General features: G+C 42.6%; 1 protein-coding gene across 6 annotated transcripts in view; it reads right to left on the reverse strand.

The window, feature by feature from the left end:
• The window catches only part of frmd4bb (FERM domain containing 4Bb), a 377,863-nt gene that overhangs the window by 177,138 nt on the left and 179,497 nt on the right, over positions 1-21,228 (reverse strand). For all 6 annotated transcript variants that reach the window (XM_087994437.1, XM_087994436.1, XM_087994435.1 and 3 more), the window contains exon 2: positions 8,953-9,018. In XM_087994437.1, coding sequence (XP_087850563.1) covers positions 8,953-9,018 — 66 coding nt within the window. The remainder of the gene's footprint in view (positions 1-8,952; positions 9,019-21,228) is intronic.

Raw genomic sequence — 21,228 nt, forward strand, 5'->3', positions numbered from 1 at the left:
TTCCTCCTTAGTATGTCTTCCACAGATTGTTCTTGCAGCATATTATGCTTTATGTTTTTGCTCCCAGATTATTATTTCATTTTATTGAAAGAATACTTCAACATTCATTTTTGGATCATATTTCAGTATCAATTATCACCAACATAAGAAACAAATTTCAGAGTGTAACACGAGAAGGTAAAAAATCCTGGAAGCATTAAACGAATAGATTAGCTGGGATGGGCTGACACAGTCTTCCCCATTTTATGTCTTTAATCTTGGAGGCAATATGCTGTCTATCACACCATGAGATCACACAGTACTCTTGTCCTTTATGTTTCCAAACATAGTTCAAACTGGAAGTAGGAGTTAGAACAGGAGAAAGCCTAGAATAGGACATGGGGACTGCAACGTATGACCAACCTACACCTGGGTGCGGGCCAAGTGCAGGGAAATGGTGACACTTTGGTCAGCATGGACCAGTTTGGGCCAAAGGGCCTGTCTCCATGCTGTCGGACTCTATGACTCTATGACCAGTCACTTGAGAAGCAGGCAGTACATAAATTTTGTGCTGCCTGCTAATTTCAAGGAAAATAATACTGAGATTGGAGAGACAAGGAAATGGCAGAGATATTGAATTAGTAGTTTGCATCTATCTTTATAATAAAAGAGCAACTCAAGAATTATAGAAAATCAAAAGGGAAAAAGGCAGGAGGAACTTCAGGCACACACCATCTCCAGAGAAAAGGTGATAGGAAAACCAACAGGACTAAAGCCTGATACGTCTTCTGAACCTGATGGCCTACATTCGAGGGTTATTCTTCTGAAAAGTCCCAGTATATTTGAAAACAACGAACATTACATCTCTATTCAAGAAAGGAGGGAGACTGAAAGAGTTGGTCAGTTAGCCTAACATTTGTCATCGGGGAAATGCTAGAATCTATTATCAAGGAAATAATGGCAGAATCTTTTAAAAAATCAAATACAAGGAAGAAGAGTTCAGGTGTTTCATGAAAGCGAAATTGTGTTTGACAACTATTTGGGAGATCATTAAAGATCGAACAAGCAAAGTGGATAAAAGGGAACCAAGAGATACAGTGTATTTGGATTTTCAAAGGCATTCCAACAGAAAAAGAAAGCACAGGAGCTCATCTTGTTGGTAAACAGGGTGACCAACCATCCCTGACTTTCTAGGAGTATCCTGAATTTGAGGCTCATGACCTAAGTTGACTCTTCCTGTTGGATATCTATCATCCTGTTATTTCGCTTATTATGCATGCACACCAGTTCTGTACACATGCACATTCCAGATGCAAAACAGCATCGCCCCTCCCCCACTCCCCTCCATGCTGGCTGTAATTGCTATGACTGCACCACCCTGACCACCTTACAGCATTCCTGGTCAGATGTGTCCCTTAAATGACTGCCAAGGAATTGGTCTCCCTGTTAGTAACATATTAGCATGAGTAGATGATTGACTGACTCACAGAAAACAGAAATACAAAAGCAAAACACTGCAGATGCTGAATACTTAAAAATGAGAATAAAAAATTAGCAGGTCATGTTCAATTTTTTGGAGAAAAGGAGGCTGAAAATCTGCTTTTTGATCCAAGTGTTGTGTTGAGAAATGTGTAAAATGTGTGGTAACCCTCACATGACTGTCCACGAGATAGCTCACTGGATCTTGTGCCCACAGGGCACCTAAGTCAGTACGCACTGGCATCACATCCCAAGATAAAGGTAATCCAAGCCATCTCCTGCTGTCAGCCAATGCCAGGCTGGCATCCAGACAGGCCAGGACACACTTCAGAGGTTACAGGTGCTGGTGGGTAAGCAAGCTGGAAATGGAGGAAGTGTAGGGCACAGGAGGTACCTTCTAAGGGGTGGCTGGGGGTTGTAAAATAGGTCATGGGAGGAGGGGTTCTGAAGCAAGGAGGAGGTGGTTTTTTGTGGCTATCCCAGTTTGGGGCAAATCAAGAGCACCCTCCAAACTGCAGAAGGCCACTCCATTGTACTGGTTGTGAAGGCTGCACAGTGTTCTCACCCAAAGTTAATTGCAGTGGTGGCATGGACAGTGATTATGAGGTTCTCAATTAATCATTTAAGGGTCTCAATTGGTACTAGTTGTGCTGTCATTTCAAAGAGCTCCCAACCTTGAGAAGAGGCCTGCCAAATGGCCTTTCTTGAAAGTGGAGACATAGGTTTCTTGCTGACACCAGTGGGTGGCCAGGACCCTTACCGCTGATCCAATAACATTAGACACTGGTGAATACAAAGTGTCTACAGACCTTGACTACACAACGTTTTTGAGAATCTTTCTTAAGGTCTGCAAAAGTAATTATTAACCCCACCCAGATAAAAGCAGGCAAACATTTTCTGTTATTTTATTTACGCTCATCTGACAAAATATCCCATTTCTTTTAATGACTTCAACATGTTATTAATCTGAAATAAGTCCTTTTATACATCAACTGTGAAGTAATAAAACAGGTTGATATAAAAATCAATTCTATTAATATTGTATTCATCGTTTTTTTCATTCACTGGATGAGGGCATTGCTGCCCAGACCAGCATTTATTGCCCATCCCTAATTGCCCAGAGCGCAATTAAGAGTCAACCACATTGATGTGGGTCTGGAGTCACATGTTGGCCAAACCAGGTACAGACAACAGTTTCCTTCCCAAAATGACATTTGTGAAGCAGATGGTTTTTTCTGATAATCAACAATGGTTTCACAATCATGATTAGACACTTAATTCCAGATTTTATTTTTAATAAATTCAAATTTAAATGCCATACAGTGTCCCCAGAACATTACCCGGGTCTCCAGATTAATAGTCCAATAATAACACCACTAGGCCAATGCCTCCTCAACTCTCAATTTGCTCTCTTTTGTCAAGAGTTATTCTATTGTTGAAAACTCAGTCTTCTTTTCTCACCTTAACTTTTAACTTTTGTGCCAGTTGCAATTTATATGAGAGAGAAAGGACTGAATCTTTGCCTAAGTGTCAATTTAGCCGTGTTTCACAGAGGCTTTCTCTGAGAGGCCTGGTGGGACTTCTCACTACATCATTCCTATGTCGCTTCATTAATCACACACCCATAGTGCTCCTCTCTTCTGACATTAGTACATTTCCGTGTATCTGCAAGAACTCCCGGATATCCCGGAATGAAATGGCATTCCTGGTGCCTGCACCACCTTAAAAGGCTATTGTTTAGCTGACATTCTGAAGCTTTTCCACAGTGTGAATGACGTTTGCCTTGGACGTGGCAGACAAAAGGAAATTGTGGCACCCTCTGTGTGGACAGGGATCTGAATATCCTGGTGCATGAGGTGGTGCACGGTTGTGCTCTTCAGGATTGGCAGAGGAGGCCATGACACCTGACTAACTGGGCCAAGGTCATCACCGCACTCATTGAGGTTTCCACAGCGCAGAAGAACACTTTACAGTATAGGGAAAACATCAATGATCTTCTCTGCTCCACCAGGGTAAGTGCCACCATCTTCTCACTGCTACATCACACTCTCTTTATCCCTGTCATTTCCCTTACAAGAAGGCAGATGTGTTAATGTGCGGATAAGCCTTCATCCAAGCTGTTTAATAACTGACCCCAGCAAAATGGTGTTTAGCCTAGTTAGATCTATCTGATTATGTAATTTGTTTTTTCTACAGCTTTCTTCTGTTGAAGCACACAGTTTTGATTTGCTCTTGTTAATATTAAATAAAGGTAATTTGAAATCGAGTTAAATCCATATTATACCATACTGTTGTTTAAGGCATTCATTAACTTGACTGATCTGCCTTACAGGCGGTATTTATTACAGGGGAGCTCAACACAGTCCAAGGCTCTGTGCTGAAGGATACCTTAAAGCTTGAAGCAGCTACCACAAAAACTCAATGGGAAAAGGCCATGAAGGCTCTCCTCCCAACTTATCAAAGAGGAGTTGAAAGCAGCGTAATATCCCTCAGGTCGTATGCATCAGAGAATGTTTAGAATCGTAACAATGTAGAAGCAGGCCATTTAGCCCATCAAGTCCACATCAACCCTCCGAAAAGCATCCCACCCAGACCTAAGCCTACCCTATCCCTGTAACCCTGCATTTCACATGGCTAATCCACCTAGCCTGCACATCCCTGGACAATTTATCATGGCCAATTCACCCAACCTGCATATCTTTAGACTGTGGGAGGAAAGCAGAGCATCTGGAGGAAACCCACACAGATACGGGGAGAATGTACAAACTCCACACAGACAGTCGCCTGAGGCTGGAACTGAACCCAGCTCCCTGGTGTTGCAAGCTAACCACTGAGCCACCGTGCTACCCGTATGAAATACAGCATGTACATTTAGCATAAAATATAAATGTACGTTGTAAATATAACCTCTAAATGTCTGTGCACTGAGGCACCTCATGTCTTGCACTATAAGGAGTTGAACTGGATGGCATTTCATGTAATGCCAAATTTGAGCTTTTGTGTTCTGTACCTTTGTACATTTTTGAATAAATTATATTTTTAGAGAAACAAGATGTAATTGAAAGCTGAATCAATCTTTCTGAGTCATAACATTATGACTAGTCTAGAAACCTGAGGAAAGGAAAACTTCTATTCCCTATATTTTGGATTGATAATTTGCTTCCAAGCAGGAATTATTAATCATGATATTACAGATAACCTAAGGATCTAGGGAACAAATGCATTTAAGTCAGTTGTTGACATTCAACTCTTCCATATTTAAATGTTTTATAAATAGAAGCAAACTGCATTATAGAGTGAGTTTAAAAAAGTTTTAATAGTTTTCAGGTCACCCATGCAATCTTAGAATTACAAAGAACACTAAAAAAGCATTTCTGCTTCTCTGCTCTTGATCACCAATTATAGTTTGAGTTAAGAGATAGCAGATTTAAAACAGAGGTGACAAGTAATTACTTCTCTCAGAGGGTCATGGATCTGTGAAATTCACTATCCTAGAATGCGTTGGATGATGGGACATTTAGCAAATTTAAGGAGGAGACAGACAGATTTTTAACAAGTAATGTGTTGAAGGCTTATGGACAGTGAGCAGGAAAGTGGAGTCAAAGCCAAGATTGGATTGGACTTCTTTTAATTTAAAAAATATACTTTATTTATAAAAATATCTTGACATACACACATTGTCACTGAAGCAGTTCGGTTCTGTACAGTAGCATATGAAGAAATAAACAAATTTTGGAGTTTGACTCTTATCTAGCAAACAAACCAATGGCATTTCTTACTTATACACACTGTATTTACATACATTTGAGGCACTGGGGAGGTTGGATAACTGAATGAACCCCACATTTAACTTTGGCAGAAAGACTAGTGGTGGTCTTTCCTCAAAGAACTTTAGTGTGTCCCTCAGTCCTAGACAGTGGAAAGTGCCATTCTGCAACTTTCGGTCGAGGTCAACTTCTTGCCCTGGAAGACTAGCAAGTTTCGGGCAGACAAATAGAGTCTTTCACCGAGTTGATGGTCCTGCAGGTGCAGTTGATGTTTGTCTTGGTGTGTGTCCCGGATAACAGACTGTAGAGAAGAGAATCCTGTGTCATGGAGCTGCTCATGACGAACTTCGTCAAACACAACTGCATCTCTCTCCAGAATTCCTTTGCAAAGGCAGGAGGTATGTGATAGTCTCTAGCCCTCCCCATAGCTGCTTCATGGGTAGTGAACAGTGGCAGAGAGTGTCTGGAATTACATGACAGCTCTCACAGGTCGTGCCTTTCTCATCACCAGCCAAGCGTGAGATTGGATCAGATATGGTCGTATCAAATGGCAGTACAGACCTGAGGGACTCTGCCGACTCTTAGTTCTTATGATTCCATTTGAATCCTTTGACTGCTTTCAACTACTATCCCTTATTCTACTTTTCAATTATTACATCTAATGTAGAACATAGAGCATTACAGCGTAGTACAGGCCCTTCAGCCCTTGATGTTGTGCATACCTGTGGAACCAATCTGAAGCCCATCTACCCCACACTATTCCATTTTCATTCATTTGTCTATCCAATGACTATTTAAATGCCCTTAAAGTTAGTGAGTCTACCACTGTTGCAGACAGTGTGTTCCACGCCCCTACTACTCTGAGTAAAGAAACTACCCGACATCTGTCCTATGTTTATTACCCCTCAATTTAAAGCTATGTCTCCTAGTGCTAGCCATCACCATCTGAGGAAAAAGGCTCCCACTGTCCACCCTATCTAATCTCTGATTATCTTGTATGTCTCAATTAAATCACCTCTCAACCTTCTTCTCTCTAAAGAAAGCAGCCTCAAGTCTCTCAGCCTTTCCTCATAAGACCTTCCTTCCAGACCAGGCAACATCCTAGTAAATCTCCTCTGAATCATCTCCAAAGCTTCTGCATCCTTCCGATAATGCGGTGACCAGAGCTGTTGATTAGATTAGATTACCTACAGTATGGAAACAGGCCCTTCGGCCCAACAAGTGCACACCGATCCTCCAAAGAGTAACTCACCACAACCCATTATCCTATGCTTATCCCTGACTAATGCACATAACACTATGGGCAATTTAGAATGGTCAATTCACCTGACCTGCACATCTTTGGATTGGGGGAGGAAACCGGAGCATCCGGAGGAAACCCATGCAGACACATAGAGAATGTGCAAACTCCACATAGACAGTTGCCCGAGGTGGGAATTGAACCCGGGACACTGGCACTGTGAGGCAGCAGTGCTAACCACTGAGCCACTGTGCCGCAACTGTATGCAATAATCCAAGGGCAGCCACACTAGAGTTTTGTAAGGCTGCAGCATTACCTTGTGGCTCAGAAATTCAATCCCTCTACTAATAAAAAGTAACACACTATGTGCCTTCTTAACAACCCTACTAACCTGGGTGGTAACTTTCAGGGATCAGTGTACATGGACACCGAGATCTCTCTGCTCATTTATACTACCAAGAAGCTTACCATTAGCCCAGTACTCTTTCTTCCTGTTGCTCCTTACAAAGTGAATCACCTCACACTTTTTCACATTAAGCTCCATTTGCCACCTCTCAGGCCAGCTCTACAGCTTATCCATGTCCCTCTGTAAGCTGCAATATCCTTCACCACTATTCGCAATTCCACTGACCTTAGTGTCATCTGCAAATTTACTAACCTATCCTTTGATGCCCTCAACTAGGCCATGTATAAAAATGACAAACAGCAGCGGCCCCAAAACAGATCCTTGAGGTACACCACTAGTAACTGAACTCCAGGATGAACATTTCCTATCAACCACCACCTTTCTTTCAGCCGGCCAACCTCTGACCCAAACAGCAAAATCACCCTCAGTCCCATGCCTCCGTATTTTGTGCAACAGCCTACCATGGGAAACTTTATCAAACTCCTTACTGAAATCCACATACACCACATCAACCGCTTTATCCTTATCTACCTGTTTGGTTATCATCTCAAACAACTCAATAAGTTTTGTGAGGCACGACCTACCCTTCACAAAACAGTGTTGACTGTCCTTAAAACGTAGTTCTTTCAAGATGATTATAAATCCTATCTCTTACAATCTTTTCCATCACTTTACCCACAACCGAAGTAAGGCTCACTGGTCTATAATTACCAGGGTTGTCTCTACTCCCCTTCTTGAGCAAGGGGACAACATTTGCTATCCTCCAGTTTTCTGGCACTATTCCTGCAAACAATGATGGTATAAAGATCAAGGCGAAAGTCTCTGCAATCTCTTCCCTGGCTTCACAGAGAATCCTAGGATAAATCCTATATGGCCAAGGGGCCTTATCTATTTTCCCACTTTCCAAAATTGCTAACACCTTCTTCCTTGCAAACATCCATCCCGTCTAATCTAGTAGCCTGTATCTCAATTTCTCCTCTTTTTCTAGTGTGAATACTGACGAAAAGTATTCATTTAGCGCTTCCCCTATCTCCTTGGACTCCATGCATAACTTCCCACTACTATCCTCGATTGACTAGAGAAAGTTTAGGGCCATTCTTTTATTTATGATATACCTGTAGAAAGCTTCAGGGTTTTTCCTGATCCTACCTGCCAATGACTTCTCATGTCCCCTCCTGGTTCTTCTTAGCTCTCTCTTTTGGTCTTTCCTGGCTAACTTGTAACTCTCAAGCACCCTAACTGAGCCCTCACATCTCATCCTAACATAAGCCTTCTTCTTCTTGACAAGAGATTCAACTTCTTTAGTAAACCACGGCTCCCTTGCTCGACCACTTCCTCCCTGCCTGACAGGAACATACTTATCAATGACACGCAATAGCTGTTCCTTGAATAAGCTCCACATTTCAATTGTGTCCATCCCCCGCAGTTTCCTTCCCCATTCTATGCATCCTAAATCTTGCATCATAATTGTCTTTCCCCCAGCAATAGTTCTTGCCCTGTGTTATATTCCTATCCCTTTCCATTGCTGAAGTAAATATAACCAAATTGTGGTCACTATCACCAAAATGCTCACCTACCTTCAAATCTAACACCTGGCCAGGTTCATTACCCAGTACCAAATCTGATGTAGCCTCGGCCCTTGTTGGCTTGTATACATACTATGTCAGAAAACCATCCTGTGCACATTGGACAAAAACTGACCCATCTAAAATACTCGAACTATAGAATTTCCAGTCAATATTTGGAAAGTTATCAAGTCCCCCATAACAACTACCCTGTTACTGTCGTTCCTATTCTGAATTATCTTTGCTATCTTTTCCTCTACATCTCTGGAACTATTTAGAGAAAAACCCTAACAGGGTGACCTCACCTTTCCTGTTTCTAACGTCAGCCCATACTATCTCAGTGTTTTTGCAACATGTTGGTATGCAAATTCAACAATCCTGATTACAAATGGATATGCATGATTGTAGAATGAATCAAATAATGAAAGAATGCATTTAGAATTTCATTAAAATTGATGAGGCTTATGCTATATCAAAAGCTAATCTGTTACTTATTTCCCCTTTGTCAGACCTTACCTGAACCAGTAGTTCTAGTTTTCTGCCATCGAGGAGATTCACCTGACAGTGTCTGCCCTCTGTCATCTATAAAGTGAAAACAATGTGCATCAGACAGACCAATAAACTGTGTTATGTCACAAATTATTTCAGTGCATTTGAGAAGTGACCCAATCTGACGCAATGTACGAGCCTGTCATCTCATTAGCAACAATGAAATTATCACATTAATACATTTCTATCAATAACCTTTGAAAATTCCGAATTACAAATTATTTATTATAATAGATGCAAAAGGTTGCATCGCTCAGTAATTCTTGTTTTTCTGAAGGAACATGTTTGAAACAAAGTTTCTTGTCAATTTCCTGTATATGACTGTGTAACATTGTGTTTTTTAAAGACCTATGAACTACAGAGTTCACTTATTGTAATGTTGAGCACAAGATCGTTCCAATCGTAAAGGAGATAACTAGCCAGTTAATCTGCTTTTAATTTGTGTTTATTGAGAAAGAAGTGTTAGTCAGCAGAGTGAGAGGAACTTCTTGTTCTTCTCTAAAGTGTGCCATGAAATCTTTAGTGTGTAGTTAAGCTGATGTAAAAGGCAGATGTAGCCTTCGTTGAACACTGACAATTAGAAAAGTCAGTCTTCTGAATCTATGCTTATCCAATTTAGCTCCTTTTTGACGTGTGTTGAATTTTTCATCGTTGCTGCTATCTTTAACAGATAGAAACAAAACTAGTCAAGTGGGAGAATGTGAGTAGTGAGAGAGAGAGTGTGTGTGTGAGATATGTTTGCATGGTGTGTGTCGTATGGGTGTGCAGACATGTGTGTGTGAGTATGTGTATATCACTGCATGTACGTATTTGTGTGCGCATGCATATGTGTCAGTCCTGGAAAAATGTGCATGTTGAGAAGCCACCTCCAACTTGAATCTTGCACTTCAAACCAGTGTTGATCTGAATGACAGCAATTCAATCAGGAAATATGGTCTGTCGATTTAGATTTGATAATCACTTCAGGCTATTGATAAGAATATGGTTTTGGAATTTAACAGTGAATCCATAAGCCTCCTTGGCTTTTTGCATGCAACCCACTCATTAAAACACGAGAAGGATAAAAAACTTCAGTGGCAATTCAAAGTACTGAAGATGTGGAAGGGAAATATACCAATCAGCACTGGCAGCTCACAGTTCTTTTCTCACCTGTTATAGTGAGAGTATTTCCTCACAGTCCTTTGTGCTGAGTGGTTACCCATATAAATTTGTAGGTTACATTCACTACTGAGAATGAGTCTTCTACACTTTGGAAATGTATATGACTGATCTACACATTGGAATTCCAGCAGATCTTCACAGGTATTGTATACGTTGTGTTTCTTTGGATTTCAGATGAGGACTAAGATCAGCAGTCACAGCACAAACACCAGCACAAACAGTTACCGCTCAGAGAACTACAGCACTAGAGGAAAGGGAAGAGCAACAGACAGATGCAACTTGCAGGAAGAAGGCCAGTACCAGCACACACCACATATAGGCAGAGGAGAAGCTTCTTTGATATGCTGGAGACCAGCATCTCAGGGAGCTCACAATCTCATGTCAAAGTGATGAAACTAGACCTCCTCACCCTCAACACACTCATTCGATTGGCAGAACTGGTCCTCACCCTCAGCAACCTCTCCTTCGAATTCTCCCACTTCCTTCAGACCAAAGCGGTAACCATGGGCACCCGCATGGGCCCCAGCTATGCCTGTCTCTTTGTAGGATGCGTGGAACAGTCCATCTTCTACAGATACTTCAGCACCCTTTCCTACCTTTTCTTCTGTTACATTGATGACTGTATTGGCGCCATCTTGTGTTCTCACAAGAAGGTTGAACAGTTCATCAACTTCACTAACACATTCCACCCTGACCTGAAGTTCACCTGGACCATCTCAAACACCTCCCTCTCCTTCCTGGACCTCTCCGTCTCTGGCGATTGACTCAACATGGACATCTATTTCAAAACCACTGACTCCAACAGCTACCTGGACTGCACCTCCTCCCATGACCCGTCCTCTGCCTCCACCATATCTGCTCCCAGGAGGAGCAATTCTACTCCAGGACATCCCAGATGGTCTCCTATTTCAATTTCCCCTCCCATGTGATCAACAATGCCCTCCAGCACATCTCCTCCTCTTCCTGCCCTTGATCCCCACCCCTCCAACTGCAACAAGAATAGAAGGTCCTCACCACTAATCTCTGCATATAGCACTTTATCCTCCGTCATTTCTGCAACCTACAGTCAGATCCCATCAGCAGAGGTATACTTCCCTCCCCATTCCTGTCTGTTCCGCAGAGACCATTTCCTTTATGACACCCTCATTAGGTCCATGCCCCCCACTAACTCACCATCTACATCTGGCACCCTCCCTTATTGAGGTAAAAACAATGACTGCAGATGCTGGAAACCAGATTCTGGATTAGTGGTGCTGGAAGAGCACAGCAGTTCAGGCAGCATCCAAGGAGCTTTGAAATCGACGTTTTGGGCAAAAGCAATTCATCAGGAATAAAGGCAGTGAGCCTGAAGCGTGGAGAGATAAGCTAGAGGAGGGTGGGGGTGGGGAGAAAGTAGCATAGAGTACAATGGGTGAGTGGGTGAGGTGATAGGTCAGGGAGGAGAGGGTGGAGTGGATAGGTGGAAAAGGAGATAGGCAGGTAGGACAAGTCCGGACAAGTCATGGGGACAGTGCTGAGCTGGAAGTTTGGAATTAGGGTGAGGTGGGGGAAGGGGAAATGAGGAAACTGTTGAAGTCCACATTGATGCCCTGGGGTTGAAGTGTTCCGAGGCGGAAGATGAGGCGTACTTCCTCCAGGCGTCTGGTGGTGAGGGAGCGGCGGTGAAGGAGGCCCAGGACCTCCATGTCCTCGGCAGAGTGGGAGGGGGAGTTGAAATGTTGGGCCATGGGGCGGTGTGGTTGATTGGTGCGGGTGTCCCGGAGATGTTCCCTAAAGTGCTCTGCTAGGAGGTGCCCAGTCTCCCCAGTGTAGAGGAGACCACATCGGGAGCAACGGATGCAATAAATGATATTAGTGGAATGCAAGTAAAACTTTGATGGATGTGGAAGGCTCCTTTAGGGCCTTGGATAGAGGTGAGGGAGGAGGTGTGGGCGCAGGTTTTACAGTTCCTAAGGTGGCAGGGGAAAGTGCCAGGATGGGAGGGTGGGTTGTAGGGGGGCGTGGACCTGACCAGGTAGTCATGGAGGGAATGGTCTTTGCAGAAGGCGGAAAGGGGTGGGGAGGGAAATATATTCCTGGTGGTGGGGTCTGTTTGGAGGTGGCGGAAATGTCGGCGGATAATTTGGTTTATGCGAAGGTTGGTAGGGTGGAAGGTGAGCATCAGGGGCGTTCTGTCCTTGTTACGATTGGAGGGGTGGGGTGTAAAACCTGTGCTCACACCTGCCCCCTCACCTCAATCCTAGGCCCCAAAGGATCTTTTCACAGCTGCTAGAAATTTTCATGCACATACACCCACCTCATCTATACTGTGTCTGTTGCTCTCAATGTGGTCTCCTCTACAGCAGGGAGACAGGACACCAAGCTTTTTAGGTAACATCTCTGGGACACATGCACCAAACAACCCCACTGCCCAGTAGCTGACTACTTCAACTCCCCCAAGTATATAAAAGTCCTTGCCCTTCTCCACCGCCAAATCCAAGCCACCCAACATCTGGAGGAAGAATGCCTCATCTTCTGTATTGGGACCCTTCATCCACATTGCATCAACATCGACTTCACTAGCTTCCAAATCTCCCCTTCCCCCACTTCATCCCAGATCCAACCCTCCAACTTGACACCACCCTCTTGACCTGCCCGACCTGTCCACCTTCCTTCCCAGCTATCCGCTTCACCCTGCCCACCGACCTATCACTATTACCCCTCACCTGCATCTGCCTATTGCCTTCCCACCAATCTTTCTCTCAGCCACACCCTCCCCAACTATTTATTTCCCAGCCTTCCGCCCCCCCCGCCCAATTTTCCTCATAAATGGCTTATGCCCAAAAGGTTGACTTTCCTGCTCCTTGGATGCTACTTCACCTATTCTGCTTTTCCAGCACCCACACTCTTCAACTCTGTTGTCAAGTGGACCTATTGGCCACACTTTAACAGTGGCTGTCCTCACTCTCTTTTCCTCAGGTTCTCTTTGTCATACCTTCGACCATTAGAGTTGGTAACAGCTCCGCAAAAGGCAGCTCCACTCAAACTTCCATAAACTGAGACTGAATATGGAGGTGGAAGTGGAGGCAATGACGGGCAATAGGTGAAAAATGGAAGTGGCTTGCGTAAAGTTCCTACTTCTGTGGTTTAATAACTGATCATTTTCTTCTGTTTGTTTTTGATTGTGAATGGATATGGGGGAAAAAAAAACGTTGGTTTCTAAAATCAGGGACTGTGAAAGGAATTACTGCATGTTTAAAAACAAGTTATTGGACCTCATTGCCCGTTGTACTCATGCTGTTGATTTGGAAACCATGGAAGTGGTGAGATAAGATGAAATGGCATGGAGGTATGTACGCCAAATGACATTCAGCCAGCAACAGGTAGCTGATTGGTTCGTGCAACTGTGGATGCCAAAGATCAGCAGATGGTTCTCTGAGTGGCTCTATGGCAGGTGACAATAGAGGGGCAAGAAGCCTCCAGATGGGTTTTTACAGCAATCAACAGTCACCATTAGGCTTGCTTTGTGGTAAATGCAAATTTCATAATCTACCATGGTGACATTTCAATGCATGTCCCCAAAGCATTAACCTGCTTTTCTGGTTTACTAGTCCAGTGACATCACTGCTGTGACACTGTCTGACAGTGACTATAAACAGCAATTTGTTTGGCTCTTTCCAACCTAGAAAACCCGGACCCGGACCAACCAACCCAACCACCCTGTGGCTCAACACTTCAACTCTCCCTACCACTCTACCAAGGACATGCAGGTCCTTGGACTCCTCCATCGCCAGACCATAGCAACACGACGGCTGGAGGAAGAGTGCCTCATCTTCTGCCTAGGAACCCTCCAACCACAAGGGATGAACTCAGATTTCTCCAGTTTCCTCATTTCCCCTCCCCCCACCTTGTCTCAGTCCCAACCCTCGAACTCAGCACCACCTTCCTAACCTGCAATCTTCTTCCTGACCTCTCCACCCCCACCCCCACTCCGGCCGATCACCCTCACCTTAACCTCCTTCCACCTATCGCATTTCCAACGCCCTTCCCCCAAGTCCCTCCTCCCTACCTTTTATCTTAGCCTGCTTGGCACACTTTCCTCATTCCTGAAGAAGGGCTCATGCCCGAAACGTTGATTCTCCTGCTCCTTGGATGCTGTCTGACCTGCTGCGCTTTTCCAGCAACACATTTTCTGCTTTGTCCCAAATCCTTGCACACTATTTCTATCCAAATAATCATCCAGGCTCTCTTGAATGAATCAATTGAACCTGCCTCTACCACATTTCCAGACAACCATACCAGAATTATTCATAGAGTGAAAAAGACTTTTTATCCCATCTTTCTTTTACATATTATTTGAAAGTCTATATCCTTTCATTCTTATTCTTTTTTTCAAGCAGGAACAGCTCCTCCCTATTTAACCTGCCTAGGCTTCTCATGATTTTCAAATTGTCAAATCTCCTCTCAGCCTTCATTTCTCCAAGGAGAACAGTCCCAAATTCTGCGATCTCTCATCTTCACTGAAGTTTCTCTTTCCTGGAACCATTCTTAGAAATCACTTCTGCATTCTCACCAATTTATTCACACCTTTCATATAATGACACATCAACCTGGTGTCTTATGCAAATTCAATATCAACTTCATGCTCTTGTACTCCAAAGTCATTAATATATCAAGAATAGTAGAGGTTCCAAAACTGACTCTGGGGGAACTCCACAACAAAGCTCCCTCCAACCTAAAAATATTCATTGACCATTGCTCTCTGTTTTCTACCACGCAGCCAATTTTATATCCACGTTGTTACTATCCCTGATATATCATGATCAAGTCTATTGTGTGGCCCTGTGTCAAATGCTTTCTGAAAATCTATGTAGGTCAGATCAACAACATTACCTATATCGAGCTTTTCAATTGCCTCTTCAAAATACTCTAGCGAATTAGTTTGGTTCTATGCTCTGCAGTCCTGCTCTATCCAGCTGTGAATGAAGGAGGATGGTTAAACAACTAACCAGAGGGTACGGCTCCACTAATATCCCCATACTCAATGACGGGGAGGCCCAACACATCAATGCAAAGGATAAGACTGAAGCTTTTGCATCCTTCTTCAGCCAGGAGTGTTCATTGCATGGTCCATCACAACCTCTCCTAAAGTGCACAGCATTACAGATACCAATCTTCAGTCAGTTCAGTGCGCTCCACAAGCTTTCAAGAAATGGCTGAAGGCACTGGATTCTGCAAAGGCTATGGGTCTTGACAGCATTATCATAATAATACTCAAGACTCATATTCCAAGGCAGCCCAAGCTGTTCCACTACAGCTACAACACTGAAATCTATGGAAAACATGGAAATTTGCCCAGGTATGTCCTGTTCACAAAAAGCAGGACAAGTCTAATTTGGCCAATTATTACCCAATCATCGGTAAAGTGATGAAAGGTGTCATCGACAGTGCTATCAAGCAGCATTTTCTCAGCAATAACCTGTTCATGGATGTTCAATTGATGTCCCACCAAGTCCATTCATTGCCATCCTGTCTGAACAGGGACAAAAGAGTTGATCTCCAAAGGTGTGGTGAAGCCCTTGGTATCAATACAGCATAAATAATAGCCTTTGAGATGGGACACCAATGTGGACAGTGTCAGCTCTCCCCAGAGCAGTCTGTGGCCACTACTATTCCCAAACAAACAGGGTGGGGCTTCTCAGTTTACCCGGCGTACTGACTGAGCCCCCTTACCCCATCTGCCTTTGGGAGGCTGCTTCCAGGCAACTACACTGTCCTATGCCCCAATGGGAGACAAATTGGAAAATCTGAGCTTGTAGTGGAAGCAGATTCATTAATAACTTTCAAAAGAAAACTGAAGACATATTTTCAGGGCCATGGGAAACGCAGAGATGATGGTTTGAAACATCCATGTTATATAAATTAATGATAATTTTTCTTATGCCTCTTCAGAAAATCAGCTTTACACAAACAAAGAGAATACCTCCCCAAAGAAACAGCAATAACTAGCTACACATAACAGCTTAATTCTCTTGTTCATACTTTCTCACTATAATTAAGAAGGGCCATAAAACTGCCAGAACAGATGTGTTTTATGGATTTGACAAGTTGAAAAACTGTAAATTACATTTGCAGGTTTCTTCCACGTGGCATTGTTAAATAAATCCCTAGGCCAACAGCATGTGGTTTCAATCTGACAGATGGGTCCCTTAATAAAATCCAGTATTCAAAAGGTTGACTCTAAAACTTCCAGTTGGATTCCTCAAATAATAGTTTCTCTCTCTTCCATAGAATCTCCAGGTGTGGGGTTATAAGTTCAACACAGAATGAATGTGAAGGCCACAGCCAAGAGGAGCAGTGCTTGAGTGAATGTTATGGGAGTAACATCAGTTGACAATATAGTCGATAGCCTTTTACATGTTTTTCTATGTAACACCTTTATAAATTTCATTTTAAAAAAAACTTGTTTATACCATGAACTGAGAGCTAGTGTTTGATTATCTTACTAAAAGCAAAAATGATTTTGAAAATAATTATAACAAAATTGAAACCCTGTACATACAGAAACGAAAAAATAGTGGCATTAATAGAACAATGAGGATAAAAATACAATGCTTCATTAATTCCTATGCTAAATGTTAACATAACTGGTGTTATCTTCTTCGCATTTTATAACAAACACACGTGTTCCAAAAACAGCCATTAACTCATTTTGATCAAACTTTTACTCACCCTTCAAATGTAACATGAATACATTTTTCTAAAAAATTGCATTTACAGGATGTGGGCATCATTGTCCATTCATTATTGTCCCACGAGAAGGTGATGGTGAGCTGCTTCTTGAATTGTTGCAGTTCATCTCGTGTAGTTAAACCGACAGCGCAGTTGGTGATGGAGGTTCAGATCGTAATTTGCAGATGGTGGTCAGGCTTTAAGGTGTTAAGTAGTGCATGATTTGCTGCAGAATTCCTTATCTCTGACCTGTTCTTTTAGCTTTATTATTTATATGGCCAGTCCACTTTAGTTTCTGCTCTATGGAATCTTCAGGATTTTTAATATGGGAGATTCAGTGATAGTAATGCCAATGAATGTCAATGGGTGATGGTTTGTTTCTCTATGTTGGAAATGGTCGTTGTCTGGTACTTGTGCAGCGAAAATATACTTGCCATTGATCAACCCAAGCATGGATGCTGTTCAGAACTTGCTGCACATGGAGAATTCAGTTCAGATTACGACACATCATCTTCCCTTTTAAGTCATCCTGCGACGATTCTTCTCTGTTCAGAGAGCCTGACCTCATGCTGGCACTTTTCTCCTTTTCTCTCCTCGATTTAAGGAGGCTTCAGCTTCCCTTCCCAGTTAACGTTGGCACTCTCCTGCCATTTTCAATCAACATAACAATCTTGCATCCACCCAATTACTGCTGCCATTCCTTTTCTATATTGCTTCTGTTAATGCTGGCAGTCACTTTCTTCTTCCTCCTCCTCAATTAATGCCAGCTCTTTCCTTCCCCTCCCCCCTAATTAATGCAGGTACTTTCATTTATTCCCTCTCCTAATTAATACTGGCATTCTCTTGTCTGTTGTTTCCCCCCAGCACTGCCCAGACAGCTGACGTGACTGTGACCAGGGTAGGGAGAATTCAATTAAGCTCCCATTCTTGATTGCTCTATAATGGATTATTTAGTATGGCTGAATATGCCACACTCACTAGGGAATAGGGACAAAAGGTGTTGCTGACCCAGAGTAACTGCGTTCAGAAGAAACTATTTCTTCACAGCCTTTTAACCAAGGTGATCTATGAAGAGTTCTAGAAAATTATAATGAAACAAGACTTAGAGAAGGAGTTAACTTAACTATTGAAATTTACATAAAATCCTTGGGATTCCACCTGATACAGAAACTGTGCTGCTGAACGATGTGAAGAGGGTTAGTTTACAATGTTATTCATTTTCAGTTAGAGACCGATCATTGCAGAAGCAAATGTTATGGATTCCTCTCATGAGTCATCTTGATCAATTGTATGAAAATACTAGTATGTAACAAAGAAGAAACACTGACAGAAAATTCTGAAAGCTACCATGCAAATAAGAGGCTCCAAAACAGGGTATTTTCACATTCTGAGGCTCCCAGAGCAGCAACGTGCCTGAATGCAGCCTGTATTCGAGACTGGGCTGCAACACTGTCTGCTAAAATGTGGAAATCCAAAATCATCAAATCACATTGAGTGAGATTACCAGTGGAGAGAATGGGATTACAAAATCATCGCAACTTTAGTAGCAGTAGAATCTTTGAAATTTCATTCCTGCAGCAGCAATCTTTGGGAGTTGATGTTAACCTGAGCAGTAATCCAGCAGAATGGATATTCCCACCTTTACGGAATCCACCCAATTTTTATTTCATTAAAATGCATTCAATCTCCAACTTTCTCCACTTCTCTTTCTCCTTCTTTTAAGACACTTCTTAAAACCTATTAAAATCTGACCAAGCTATTGGTTACCTGCCCCAGTAACAATGTATGTAGCTCTAGCAAGTTTTGTTTGATATTAATTCTTGAAGTGACTTGGGATATTTAATATGTTAAGAGCTGCGACATAAATGCAAGTTGTTGTTGTTGAAATAAATATCAGGCAGATTCTACAATGAATGGTTAGTCTGCCTTCTAGATTTTGGTTCGGTCGCAAATCTATCCAAGAGCGCTATTGTTAATTATTTCTCGTAACAGTTGTCTCTTCTTCATTTTCTTCCTGCTATTTGAAGATATTGGGCTGGATTTTCTGTCAAGTAGCAATCTCATGCAGACTGCCACTCCACACTTTCTTTAGTAATCAAAAGGGGGAGCTCCACACTTCTGTTCTGAGACTCAACAAAAACGCCTTCAGAAATATACTCGAAACATCAACTTCTTCACCTCCTGATGCTGCCTGGCTTGCTGTGTTCTTCCAGCCTCCTGCTAGTCTACTTCAGAAGTGTAGAGTTGAACTTCCATTCTGACAGTACTTTCATACTGCAGAACTGTCAGAGGAAGGCAAACCATGCCTTATCTTCACACTCGTCAGCTATTGTGCTTCGAAATGTAAAGGTTCTGACAGCTAATCTGACCAGCTGCAAAGAGTAAGCACGTAAGGTTAAGTGTGATATTAGGAACCTGAGAGGGTAGAGTACCAGCTAAGTAGGTACTAGCTGGTTAAAGATGCTAGCTGGGTAATTGGTAGAGTAGATTAGATTAGATTAGATTACTTACAGTGTGGAAACAGGCTCTTCGGCCCAACAAGTCCACACCGACCCACCGAAGCGCACCCACCCAGACCCATTCCCCTACATTTTACCCCTACACCTAACACTACGGGCAATTTAGCATGACCAATTCACCTAACCTACACATTTTTGGACTGTGGGAGGAAACCAGAGCACTCGAAGGAAATCCACGCAGACACAGGGAGGTAGGATGCCAGGGATAAGATACCAGGAAAGTAGAATGCCAATTGGGTAGTGACTAAGGTGCAAAGGAATAGGATGCTAGATGAGTAGGCTCTCAGATGTGTAGGGAGGCTAGTATACCAAGTGGGAAAGAGATAGGGTGCCAAGTCGCAAGGTGCCAAGGAGGCCAGGTGAGTGATGAGGTCGGGGCGTATGGGAGAACGATTTCAGTGACGAGGTTGTGGGGAAGGGCTGCTCAGTTCTGGTAGCAGCAGGAAGGTTTGGTGGTTGGATTCAGCAGCAGCGTGGGGCTGGGGAGTGTGATTGGGTTGGGTTTGGCAACGACGGAGAAAGTCGGGAGCCATGTCCGTTGGTGGTGTTTGGGTATCAGGTGCATTGTTGGCAAGCATGGATGTCAAGTGCTGACTAGGGTACGAGAATTCTGGTCTGGGTAGTTGGGGGAGGGGGAGGGGAGTTTGGGGAGGAGGTTAGAAGGAGTTGGGTCTGTTGAAGGGAAAGTGGGGTTGGATGCAGGGGGTGCAGGGTAGCAGGCTTTGGGGATTAGATGTGAAAGGGGGCAGTGTTGATGGGTTCCAGGAACTACATGTGAGAGTATGAGATGTTGGGGATGTGGGGAAGGTGTATTTGGGATAGTGCAAGCTAAGTATGGGGTCAGTTGAATAGTTATTGAAGGGTTAAGGGGAAAAGGCAGGAAAGTGGAGTTGAGATCACCATGATCTTACTGAATGGCAGAGGGGACTCAATGGGCCGAATGGCCTACTTCTTCTCCTATGTTATATCGCCTTACAGTTTCAGCAGGTAGTTTGAGAATAATTGTATGTGATTAATTCAAAGCAACTAAACCGTACTGCAAGATGGCAATTGTGCAAGTTACTCTCATTAAAAGTTTAGAAAATCAAGTTCTAATTCAATTGAGAAGGCTTACTACTATTTTGCAGATAAATGAGTTGCATTTAGATAAGTAGCATCTGTTATGCAAAATGATTTTGTCACAGATATAAGATGTCTAGATGCAAATTGTGACACATGCCAACATGAGAGAAAAATTAATAATATTGATATTTTTCTAACATTTGGAGCAATGTCTAGAATACTAATGGGTAAACACAGCAAGTTTCCATCAAACTACATTGAGCAATGAATTGCAGAAGATTCCAGCGAACAGCAATATTTTCTGCAAACGTCTGTTTTTAACCAACTATTTTCTGAAAGCATTTGTTACGACAACAAATTATTTTAATTTGCACTGGACTTAGCCCTGTAAATATCAAATGTAAATATTCATCTGAAACAAAAGTTTTATTTAACTTTGTTTAAATATAATGCAAACAATCTAATTTAAACCTTGATATTTCACTTTGTGGTTTATCCTGTTCAGCTCACTCAGATAAAATGGAGGATACTATTCTGCAGAAGTTTGACCATTAACTAACAGTAAACAGTAAATCAGAAAGGAAATCTGACATCTGAACTTTAGGCATGATATAGTCAGAGAGGAGAATTAAGACATATGTTCTTCTACAAAGGATCTACTGTGTTCAGGCCAAATATAAAATATATTTCTAAATAGTGCAGGCAGCTGGGTTTAATTTGCCATTGAATCATTTCCCATTTTGAAAGCCATTTTTGGGTTGAGACAACACATTCCACATGAAGCATGTAT

Source organism: Chiloscyllium plagiosum, unplaced genomic scaffold (genome assembly GCF_037043375.1).
Source record: "Chiloscyllium plagiosum isolate Xiang-an unplaced genomic scaffold, Cpla_swu_hap1 HiC_scaffold_14, whole genome shotgun sequence".
Lineage (NCBI taxonomy): Eukaryota > Metazoa > Chordata > Chondrichthyes > Orectolobiformes > Hemiscylliidae > Chiloscyllium > Chiloscyllium plagiosum.